General features: G+C 39.1%; 1 protein-coding gene across 4 annotated transcripts in view; it reads left to right on the top strand.

Moving 5' to 3' along the window:
- ARID4B (AT-rich interaction domain 4B) overlaps positions 1-12,237 on the top strand; it is a 140,996-nt gene that overhangs the window by 117,101 nt on the left and 11,658 nt on the right. For all 4 annotated transcript variants that reach the window (XM_077813426.1, XM_077813427.1, XM_077813423.1 and 1 more), the window contains 3 exons: positions 3,155-3,239; positions 4,171-4,363; positions 8,907-10,115. In XM_077813426.1, the coding sequence (XP_077669552.1) occupies positions 3,155-3,239; positions 4,171-4,363; positions 8,907-10,115 (1,487 nt within the window). The remainder of the gene's footprint in view (positions 1-3,154; positions 3,240-4,170; positions 4,364-8,906; positions 10,116-12,237) is intronic.

Below are 12,237 nucleotides of genomic sequence, written 5' to 3'. Positions count from 1 at the left end.
TTTTCTAATGCCAGTGTCTGTGAGGAATTATGTGCTGTACACATAAATCTCGAAATACCATGGAACACTGAAGATGATGGTCCACTTGGGGAATTTCACTCGCAGCATAGTAACCCAGGTTTTTCCCTTATTAAAAGTGTATGTTTCTTTTAACCTAGAACTGAAGGGCTTCTTTTCACATTCTCAACTTTCGTTCTTCTTTTCTTGAGTGAGCAAATCATTTGAAGCCCCATTTATGAAGTAGAGATGGTTCAGTTGTGTGCCTTGAAAAATGTTGCAACTCTATAGGGCAAAATATAAGACCCTGCAAAATCTATAAATTCCTGAATGTCCTTTTGTACTTGTCCCTAAAGACCATAACCTCTGAGTGCTTTAAAGGTTTATGATTCTCAAATTTGAAATGTGTGTGTTGGTATAAATAATGCACACAGTAGCATTTTCCACTGAAAAGCCACTTTGGGGATTTGGACACCTAGTTCCCATTTAAAATTGAGAACTATATGACCAAATCCTCTAGGAGACTTTTTGAACATCTCAGTCTAATGTAGCTATAGGTATTTCCTACCAGAATATTGAATTTAAATGACACAAACTGGTATGGCAGCATTCCAGTGTCATTCATCTGCCATTGATGACATACTAACCTTTGAATATCGATCTACGTCTAACCTAACATTGAGTGTTTTAAGTCACTGGAGACACATGCAGTGTTTAAAGTTAGTGTCTTTATGTGGAAGATTATTTTTGTTGGGGGCGGCATGTAGAATCGGTAAATAAGGCTGCAAGTGGTATAGTGATATAATCAAAATTGAAGTGAAATTTGTAGAGTACTCCGTTTTCTCTGTGAACATGTTCAATCCTAGTGCTGCTTTCTTTCATAAATTTAGATCTAAAAAAATCCCTTAGCTTTGGAGTGCAAGGTCCATTCAGAATTCTATTTGGTTTGATTCCATCATGTTAACATGAGCTTGATCTAAAGAAACCTTATTTTAAACCACTGCAGTTATGAATTTGCTATTGGCAGGTTTTCCTATTGCCTAAGGATCTAGAGAAAGAAAGAAATATGGATCTCTCTACCTATGTCTAACCTGGTCATTAAAATTAATTTAATCAAAACCATGTCCCTGATAGTGTGGTTGCTCTCAGTACATTAAGATTTTCTAGGGAAGAAGACTGAAAATTTGTGAGCATTTAGTAAAGAGAAAGGTCCATATGTTACTCTGTAGAAAAACAATATTGAACATTTTTGGGTTCCAATATGAAAGCAAACCTTACCTCTCTCCTTTCATATCATTATTATGTTTTTGAATGTCATTCTTTGTTTTATGAGTGTGGGGGTTGTGAATGGGTAAAGCACTAAATTTATCTTCTGGACTCCTGTGTTCAAATCGTGATTTAGGTCATAAATGAAAATGAGTTTGGTAGCTTCTTCAATCCCTACATTGGTCAGTATCACAAAAGTTACTAGAGTTAGGCACATGTGTCAGTGGTTGCTAAGACGTGGCCTGGGACTGTAATAGCAGAGTCACTACAGGTCAAAATAGAGGTGTAATGTCAGATCTGTGTGAGAAAGCCTAGCATGAGATCTAGCTCTGCCCTGTTGTGCTAGTTGCATACTGTATTTTCATGATACTGCACGCACATTTTCATGACTACCAAATGAACTCCGTTTATACACACACACACACTTATTTGTTTTTAATTAACAAATTTCTTATTCAGACACTTTTTGAATTCACAGTGTAGGCAGGCCAAGGTATTGTGTTAAGAATAAAAAAATGAGTTTATTATAAACTTTACTTAGTGGGTTTTTTTTTTAATTGTTAGTTTTCTAGTCTGAGCACATTTCTATCATGAATATTCTTAATGAGAATATATTTGTTCAGCAGTCTTGGATTTTGTACTTCACCAGTACAGTTTCAGGAGGTGGGACACATGAGGCAGTTGATGTACATATATTAGTTCTATTTATAGAACACCTAACTGCTGTTACCTTCTGATATCAAATAAAAAGTTCCTATTGCAAAAATCCTTCTAGATCTCAAGGGGAGCTTTTATAAAGCTGTGGTTCTCAAATTAGGGCCGCTGCTTGTTCAGGGAAAGCCCCTGGCGGGCAGGGCCGGTTTGTTTACCTGCCGCATCAGCAGGTTCAGCCAATCGCAGCTCCCATTGGCTGCGGTTCACCGCTCCTGGCCAATGGGGGCTGCGGGAAGTGGCATGGGCCGAGGGATGTGCTGGCCGCCCTTCCTGCAGCCCCAATGGCCTGAAGCAGCGAACCACGGCCAGTGGGAGCCACGATCAGTCGAACCTGCTGATGCGGCAGGTAAATAAACCAGCCCAGCCCGCTGGGGACTTTCCCTGAACAAGCGGCGGCCCTAGTTTGAGAACCACTGTTATGGAGGATACTGTTCCCTTCACAGATTCAGCTACAAGGAGTTTTTCTTTTTTTTACCAAAAAGTGAGATTTTATATTATTATAAGAATTTGTTTTTAATTAGTAAGATGATATACTATATTGGCAACATTTATGTTACATATCTACAGCAGTATATGACTCAAGTATTCTGCTTTCCCTATGGGCATGGATATCTCATTATTATTTGATATAAATTTTATGCACAAAAGGAGAGCAGAATATTAACTTTGAATACTACCATCCCAGTATGAGAGGAGAATTTTGCCCTATATGCTAAGAAAGTAAAGATTTGAGATTTTGCAATACTTTACAGTACATAAGAATATAAGAACAGCCATACTGGGTCAGACCAAAGGGCCATCTAGCCCAGTGTCCTGTCTTCTGACAGTGGCCAATGCCAGAAGCCCCAGAGGAGTGAACAGAACAGGTAATCATCAAGTGATCCATTCCCTGTAACCCATTCACAGTTTCTGGCAAACAGAGGCTAGGGACACCATCCCTGCCCATCCTGGCTAATAGCCACTGATGAACCTATCCTCCATGAACTTATCTCGTTCTCTTTTGAACTAGAAGATATAGTAGAAATATATTCATTGCTTTTCACTCTTATGTACAGAGTCTGTCTGCATATGGTTTCCATTACATGTTTTACTACTTTTTCTTTCCCCTATAGAATGTGTCTTATGAAAATTTGCTTAAAATTCTGTTTATATTTTAAATGCTTGCTTTCACATTTAGATATGATGAATGGATAAAAGCAGACAAGATAGTGAGACCAGCAGATAAAAATGTGCCAAAAATAAAGCATCGGAAGAAAATAAAGGTAGAATTTTTTTCTATTATATCATTTTGCTACTTAATTTACTTTCATGTAAACTGATTTTATAATTATAGCCTTTAAATGGACTTGGACATGCATGATAAATTTAAAATGAGTTTCTGTTAGCCTCTTAGAAGCATACACTTTTTTAAGAATGATTTTTGTCCTTCCCTTTTGAAAAATAGCTTTTTTCCTCCTCCTCTTTCCCCGCATCCCCAATTCGTCTGGTGCACCAACAGGAAACAGAGCCATTCCCTCATCAGTGATGGCAGCACAGCTCTGGGAAATGAAATTTGCTAGCTACCATGCTGGCTTTGAAGCACAAACCTGTGTCGAACCTACATAAATGTGGCTTGTATCTTACTTTTAGCTTCTTGCCGACTGTGGGGTTTTAAAAAAAAACCACAGATATTTTAGCCAGATCCTGATCAATTCCTTGTGCAGGGCAGAAAAGTGTGAACAACCTTTCCCCCCCTCACCAACAAGCTCCATGGCCATCCCTGCACTCTGAACACAAGGACTACTAGAATCCAGTACCTCTGATAGAGCCAGACTTGCCTATAGCCTCTCCTCCTTCTTCATTAGCACAGCACAAGGGTGTGCCATTCAATCCAAGCTGTCACAACAGTCATGCCTTCTCTCTGCAGTATCTCTTACTGCGGGGTCTAGCATAGTGGAAGAAGAGTTTAGCCCTTAAATGCTGAGAATATTCCTCATCAGATATAAGTGTTAAGGTAATTCACATTTTTGGTGTTCATACTTGTGCATAAGACAAAATACAGTACTTGCATATCCTTGTAAAGGAACAAAGAAAAAACTTTTATTCTTAGGTTGTGTGTTCAAAATCACTGTCTGCATTGCTAATTGTAATACACCTTAAATTATATATGTTAGCATTAGAAGAGTTTTTAAAATGGTTTTTTCCTTAACCTAGAATAAAACTGACAAAGAGAAGGATGAGAAGTATTCTCCTAAAAATTTTAAATTGCGACGCTTGTCAAAACCACCCTTTCACACGAGCACATCACCAGAGACTGGGTCCAAATTTGACAACACTGAAGCCAAAAACTCTGAACAAGCTCCAGTTAAATCCATAGAAATTACTTCTATCCTTAATGGGCTACAAGGTATTGTACATGGACTTTCTAATTCAGTATGTAATCATTTTACCAGTATTTAAAAGTGACAGTACAGAGCAATTGAAACAAACTATAAATAAGGCTGCGAGTTTGTCATGGAGGTCACAGATTCCATGACTTTCCGGGACTTCTGCAGCAGCTAGCCCAGGAGCCGCGTGACCACCTTGGGCAGCCTAGCCACACCAGCCACTGCTGGGGCAGTCTCAGGCCACCTTGCCCCTCCCCCCCAGCAGCAGCAGGAGTTTGGGTTTGGGAGGGGGCTCAGGGCAGAGGCAGGGGGTTGAGGTGTGGGAGGGGGAGAGGGCTCTGGGCGGTATTTATCTCAGAGGGCAGGGGGCTGTCCGGCTCCCAAGCGGAGGCGCGGCCGGGTGGCTCCATGCACTGCTTCTGCCCACAGATGCCGCCCCTGCAGCTCCCATTGGCTGCTGTTTCCAGCCAATCGGAGCTGTGGAGCAGTCACTCAGGGTAGGGGCAGCACGCAGAGCCCCCTTGGCCACGCCCCCTCCCAGCACCAGCAGGGGCCATGGGCCACCGCCCTCCCCCCAGCAGCAGCAGCACCCCTCGGCCGCCGCCTCCCAGAGCATGCGCAGCCTTCCCGGGCAGCTCCCCCGCACCCCGCAAAGCATCGAAATTTTAGTTAGGGGTATATAGTACAAGTCATTGACAGGTCACTGGCCGTGAATTTTTGTTTACTGCCTGTGACCTGTCCATGACTTACTTAATATACCTGTGACTAAAATGTAGCCTTAACTATAAATTGAAACTTGTGGAAGAAGAAATTTCTTTCAGAGCATTAGGAGATTATTATAAATTCAGAGTCTGTCCATACATGTCTTTTTATTTATAAATTGTTTTATATGTATTTTGCACATAAATACCATATTTTTGTCTAAAGTGCTAAAAACATACACAAACTTTCTGAATAGATATTCTGGATTCAGATGATTTTGTGTAATCTTAAAAATAATCAGTTCACCTATAAAATAATACTTTGAAAAGTTTTTCTGATGTGTTTTCCCCTTTTTGTTTTTGACAAAGTATTTTTGGCTGTTCTTTTTAGAAATAACAAAATGAAAAATGATAAAATTGTACAGGAAACTAATTCTACCAGTATAAAAAAATACTTAGGAGCCATGATAGTGACATCATTAGTGACTCCAAAGTTAGTTATAATTGGCTTTTAATCACAAAAGCCAATTTGACGTGTACACAAGTACTTTCTCAAAATAGATGCTTTTATCTGAAATCTCTAACTTTTTTGAAAATCTTTAAAAATAATGCATCAGATTCTGGCCTGGTTGTAAATCTGCATAGCTCCATTGCAGTTGATATAGCTATACCAATTTACACCAGCTGAGGATCCATCCCCCACTTGCAAAAACATCATAGCCTAGAAACTCCATGTTTGTTTCATTCAGTTTTCCTTGTTAATTAGTACCTTAAGTATTTTTAGGATATTTGGGTGGTTTTATAAAGTTTTGGAGCTGTTCACTTCAAGCTTTTGAAAACAGTCAGGTTCCTGTAGAATTTATGAACTTGGTTGGTTGACTCTTTCAGATGACAATATTAATCTAAGGTTTCATTTAAAGGTGATATAGAAAGGAAAAGTGGATTACTGCTCTTATTTATGATGTATAAAAAAGACCTGAAAGAGTTTTGGAGACTTTTTTCTGCTGGAGCTTTAGATTAGAAATTCAGGTCCTGTCTACACTGAAAGACTCTGTGGAGAACTAGCAGGATTATGACAGCACAAGTACTAAAGTGAAATCTGATTAATTGGGGGAAAGAGTGTTTTTAGATATACAGTCTAAAACAATATTTTAATACCTATTTAACTAAAGTAATGCGAGAAAAGTTCTTTGAGAATTCAATATCTTAACCCTTCATTTAAAATCTGAGAAAGTTCCCAATATGCATTTTGCAGTCATCCGGGAAGGGCTTCTAACTGAAAAAAGAATGAAGTGTGACAAGCAGAGAAAAAACAACTTTGAAAGATAAACAAAATCCACAAACCTTTCACGCCTCCATCATAAAGAAGAAAAATCTACATTTATTTGTAGTTCGCTGTAGGCTAGTGGGCAGATTCACCAGCCAGGCAGTCCAAACAAAGCCCAAACCCCTCATGTTCAGTTCCCCATCCTTTTCATCTGAGCAAGTTCTCTGATAAACAGAAGATGCAAAACTTTTCAAAACAATACAAAACACCTGGTAACTCAGATCTTTCTGCAGGTGAGAAGTGGCTGGACCATCTTTCTTCCAAGCCTTCTCTTTCTCAGCTACTGTGGAGACACACACGCTAGGACTTCCCTGACACTGGGTTTCTCTAGTCTGGTATCCCTGCCTGAGACAGGAAGCTTCCTGTAGGTCACATGCTTGCACCTAGCCATGTGCCTAAAGATTGCAGCTACCTTTTGTAAAGGGCCCTAGGATGCTAAAAGGCGCACTAGGACATGTACATCTGCCCCACAGCCAACTGGTTTGTTAGGGTACATCTACACATCAATAAAAGACCTGCAGCAATGAGTCTCAGAGCCCAGTGAAATGACTTGGACTCATGCTCTGGGGCTTAAAATAGCAATGTAGATGTTCGGGTACTGGGCTCAGGCCAGAGCCTGGGGTCTGACATTTTTTCCCCTTGCCAGGTTTCAGAGTCCAGGCTCCAACCCAAGCAGGAACATCTACGCTGCTATTTTTAGCCTGAGTCACTTTACAAAAGAGGGTCAAGTCTGTACCCTGAGTCACCTAAAAAACCCTTCCAAAAACACACACCACAAGTTTCCAGCCTCATTGTGAAGATAGGTTTCCAAGTAGCAGCCATGTTAGTCTGTATTCGCAAAAAGAAAAGGAGGACTTGTGGCACCTTAGAGACTAACCAATTTATTTGAGCATAAGCTTTCATGAGCTCATGAAAGCTTATGCTCAAATAAATTAGTTAGTCTCTAAGGTGCCATAAGTACTCCTTTTCTTATTGTGAAGATAGTCTTCAAAATGTAAACTAATGGCTCTGCTTGAAAATTTTTGTGAAATGTTTATTAATAAATAGTCTTCAAAGCTTCGAACCTCTATCCTCTCTCACATGAGCAAAAGTGACAAGCCCTCATTTTGGAGCAATACTGTGCCCAGTTTAAAATTAAAAAAAAAAAAAGTTGCAAAACAGCACAAAAGAATAAAGTCTAAAAACAAACAAAAACACCCTCAGCTCTTTGTGTTGTTGGAACTTGTAGGTGACTGAATGAAACTAAACTTTTTTTTAAAACTAGGCTGTGATATGAATGTTTTCAGCCAAAAGTGAATATGTGTTGCCCTGAAAACTAGCAACTGGGATGAAAGCCTACTCCCATTGAAGTCCATGGGAATTTTGGCAAAGAGTCCTGTGGCACCGTATAGATTAACAGACGTATTGGAGCCTGAGCTTTTGTGGTTGAATTTTGTGGGCTAGCCAACTACAAAAGCAGTTTCTCCTCCCTTGGTGTTCACACCTCACCTGCTAGAAGAGGGCCTCATCCTCCCTGATTGAACTAACCTCGTTATCCCTAGCCTGATTCTTGCTTGCATATTTATACCTGCCTCTGGAAATTTCCACTACATGCATCCGACAAGTGGGTATTCACCCACGAAAGCTCATGCTCCCATACATCTGTCAGTCTATAAGGTGCCACAGGACTCTTTGCCGCTTTTACAGATCCAGACTAACACGGCTACCCCTCTGAAGCTTGACATGGGAATTTTGTCATTGACTTCAATGCGGCTATGATTTTGCCCTCAGTTTTGGACATAAAACTTTTAATTTAGATGATGCTAGCTAAAGGTCAAGGATATTAGTAAAAAGTGAGCTTTATTTTGTGAGATGTGGACATAGAATGCGTGAGAGTGCAAACCCAGATTTCAGACATATTAAGGTTTTTAGAAGTGAGCTTCTGATGGTAGTGATCCTCAAGTAATAGTAATAGTAGAAATCATTAACATTTAGAGATGATAAACCAAGCTGGAATTTACAAGTCCTGTGTAATTAGAAAAATGTCCTAATATTTTCTTCTATACATCTACATTTTTCAGCTTTGGGATTAGGGCAAATAGCATTTGTAAATTGTAATTATTAGTTAATATTAAAGATTTAGTGCATTTAAAGTCTAATATTAAACATTATTTTGGGCTGCCATGTCCATTTGTGTTATATAGAAGATTCATATATGTGTGGATTAATAAAACAGAGTTTATTTAGACTTGAATCTGTCACTTCATGCTTTCTCTGGTTCTTCAAAAAAGTATGCAAATCCCTTAAAGGAATTCCCTGGAAATGTTTTATTATATGGGATTTGCAAACTGACAAGCATTGCTGCTTATCTAGCTATTACACTTCCTAATAAAATGAAGTTTTTGAAAATAATCTGTTTTTTTTTCTACTGGGTACATGAAAACAAAGGATTTTAATAGTACTAGCTTTAGTGTGTATTGCTATCTATTTATCTATAATATGTTTGTATATTAGTTGTTTTTTTAGTATTACTTGTAACAGATTTTTTTTTAATAGCTTCAGAAAGTTCTGCTGATGATAGTGACCAGGAAGATGACCAAAGTGCCCAGAATGTACATAATGATGGCAAGGAGGAATCTCCGGATGAGACTGTGAGCCAGGACAAAAATGAACTCTGTCCAAAAGAAGAGCAGAGCAGCTCATCTCCCCCAGAAGAAGGGAAAGCCCTTGCAGAAGTAGCGCCACCTAAATCAGTATCCAAATCACCCGAAAGATTGCGGAAAGAGCTAGAGGAATTATCTGATGATACAGACTATGAAGGAGAGGATGAAGCTACAAAGAAGAGAAAGGAGGTCAAAAAGGAGGTAGTAGATAAAACAACAAAGCCACAGGTAAAACGTGGTAAGCGAAGGTATTGCATCACAGAGGAATGTGTAAAGACTGGGTCACCTAATAGAAAAGATGAAAAGTCCAAGAGCAAAGACTCACATAGCTTAGAACATAGTAGTAACAGCTCCTCAGATGAAGATGAGGAGGACAAATCTAAACTAAAAATAACACCAACTAAAAAATACAATGGGTTAGAGGAGAAAAGGAAGTCTTTAAGGACAAGTGGTTTCTACTCAGGGTTTTCTGAAGTGGCAGAAAAAAGAATAAAGCTTCTAAATAACTCTGATGAAAGACCTCAGAATACCAGAGCTAAGGATAGAAAAGATGTATGGTCCAGTATTCAGGGACAGTGGCCCAAGAAAACATTGAAAGAACTTTTTTCAGACTCTGACACAGAGGCTGCAGCCTCACCCCCACATGCTTCTGAGGATGCTGCAGTAGAGGAGCAGCTGCAGACTCTTGCAGAAGAGGTTTCTTTGCCCAGCTCTGAACTAGAAAAGCCTTTACTAGTCAACATAGATGTTAAACCTGTTGAGGAGAAACCAACTGAAATGAGTGACAAGAAAGTTGAATTTCCAAGCAGTGGGAGTAATTCAGTGCTAAATACTCCTCCTACAACCCCTGAATCACCTTCATCTGTCACTGTAACAGATTCTAGTAGACATCAGTCCAGTGTAACAGTCTCAGAGACATTGGCACCAAATCAAGAAGAGATACGAAGCATCAAGAGTGAAACTGATAGCACAATTGAAGTGGATAGTGTTGTGGGGGAGCTGCAGGACCTTCAGTCTGAAGGAAATATTTCTCCAACGGGCTTTGATGCCAGCGTCAGCTCTAGCAGTAGTAATCAACAAGAACCAGAACATACTGAAAAAGGTAAAGAGAAAACCTGTTGACGAACATATATTCCTCCTCTCATTTCTTATACTGCTAATGTATTTGTGTTTAACTGTTGCTACATTACTTGGGGATTGGTTTAAGAACATTGGTCTGACCCAGTAGGGCCATTCTTAAGGTCCATCTAGCCCAGTATCCTGTCTTCCGACAGTGGCCAGTGCCAGGTGCGCCAAAGGGAATGAACAGAGCAGGTAACAATCAAGTGATCCATCTCCTGTCGCTCATTCCCAGCTTCTGGCAAACAGAGACTAGGGACACCATTCCTGCCCATCCTAGCTAATAGCCACTGATGGACCTATCCTCCATGAATTTATCTAGTTCTTTTTTGAACCCTGTTATGGTCTTGGCCTTCACAACATTCTCTGGCAAGGAGTTCCACAGGTTGACTGTGCATTGTGTGAAGAAATACTTCCTTTTATTTGTTTTAAACCTGCTGACTATTAATTTCATTTGGTGACCCCTAGTTCTTCTGTTACGAGAAGTAGTAAACAACACTTCCTTATCTACTTCCTCTATACCAGTTATGATTTTATAGACCTCAATCATATCTCCCCTTAGCCGTCTATTTTCCAAGCTGAAAAGTCCTAGTCTTATTAATCTCTCCTCATACAGAAGCCATTGAATACCCTTAATCATTTTTGTTTCCCTTTTCTGAACCTTTTCCAATTCCAATATATCTTTTTTGAGATGCGGCGACCACATCTGCACACAGTATTCAAGATGTGAGCGTACCATGGATTTATATAGAGGCAATGTGATATTTTCTGTCCTATTATCTATCCCTTTCTTAATTATTCCCAGCATTCTGTTTGCTTTTTTGACTGCCACTGTACATTGAGCGGATGTTTTCAGAGAACTATCCACAATGACTCCAAGATCTCTTTCTTGAGTGGTGACAGCTAATGTAGACCCCATCATTTTATATGTATAGTTGGGATTATGCTTTCCAATGTGCATTACTTTGCATTTATCAACATTCAATTTCGTCTGCCATTTTGTTGCCCACTTACCCAGTTTTGAGAGATCCTTTTGTAGCTCTTCGTAGTTTGACACTCTTAGAAGAAGCAGTAGCCTGCTGTACCTTTTTAAAACTGTAAAAATAATGCCGTAGGAAGGCCTGTAATCAATAAGTAAATATATGACACTCCTTCAGAAAGTGTTTCTTGACCTTTTAGTCAGCAATCTAATATTTTAAAAATCAGAAATGCAACATAAGGTGTATCCTGGAGATTGCACCAGAACCCCAGACCAAACTGTAAAGCATTGTACACTTGATGTCTGTGTGTCATAAATTGTCTGGATACCTTTTCTTAAACTGTATTTGAATATGCAATGTACAGTTTCTCATTAACATTTTTATTTACTGTGTGTTCATGGTTTGGAACAACCAGCTATCCAGGATTGTTCCTCAGGCAACTATTTCAAACTTATTTTTAAGGTCTGACTAGCATGAGTTTTGTAAAGGAATTTGCTGCTCCCTTAGGCCACAAACTGAAGAATCATTATTCATATTTATAACTTAAAACAATCAACCTTGACTACAATTTTATTAATAGAATACATTTTCAAGGAGCATCTGTCAGAATTCACAATTATTATTAATACTCCCTGAAGACGTAGATGCTTTATGTTGTATTTGTGATCCAGTAGATGTTTAGGAGCTTTTCCTTGATAGACTGCCATTTTCAAATATCAACAAATCAGTTGAAGACAATTTCTGTAGACTTAAATTTATCATACAAGGTCCGCTGTGGAAGTAATTTAGAATTTTTAAGGCCACTAGTGCTGAAAATAGAGCGTGGAATTTTTTCACTAAGGTAACTCAAAAATGGGTTTTCTTTTTCAAATTTAACCTGCAAAAATGTAAATCCCTACTAGGACTCCACAGTGGAGGAGGGGAAAGAAAAGGCCCAATCCTGCTAGCACTTGTTTACGTGTATAAGTATTTTCAAGGTTGGGTCCAAAAGCTGTTTTGTTAAATCCATTAGCTATATATTAGTCCAGTCATATTTATAGTCCAGCAAATATTTTTTAGTTTACATGGCTGCCTTTGGATTCATGGACTAAAAGGAACACATTTGTTTTTAAGGACACTCACACA

Source organism: Eretmochelys imbricata, chromosome 3 (assembly GCF_965152235.1).
Source record: "Eretmochelys imbricata isolate rEreImb1 chromosome 3, rEreImb1.hap1, whole genome shotgun sequence".
NCBI lineage: Eukaryota > Metazoa > Chordata > Testudines > Cheloniidae > Eretmochelys > Eretmochelys imbricata.
The sequence above is the reverse complement of the archived record's forward strand: the minus strand, read 5'-3'. Positions and strand labels throughout refer to the sequence as shown.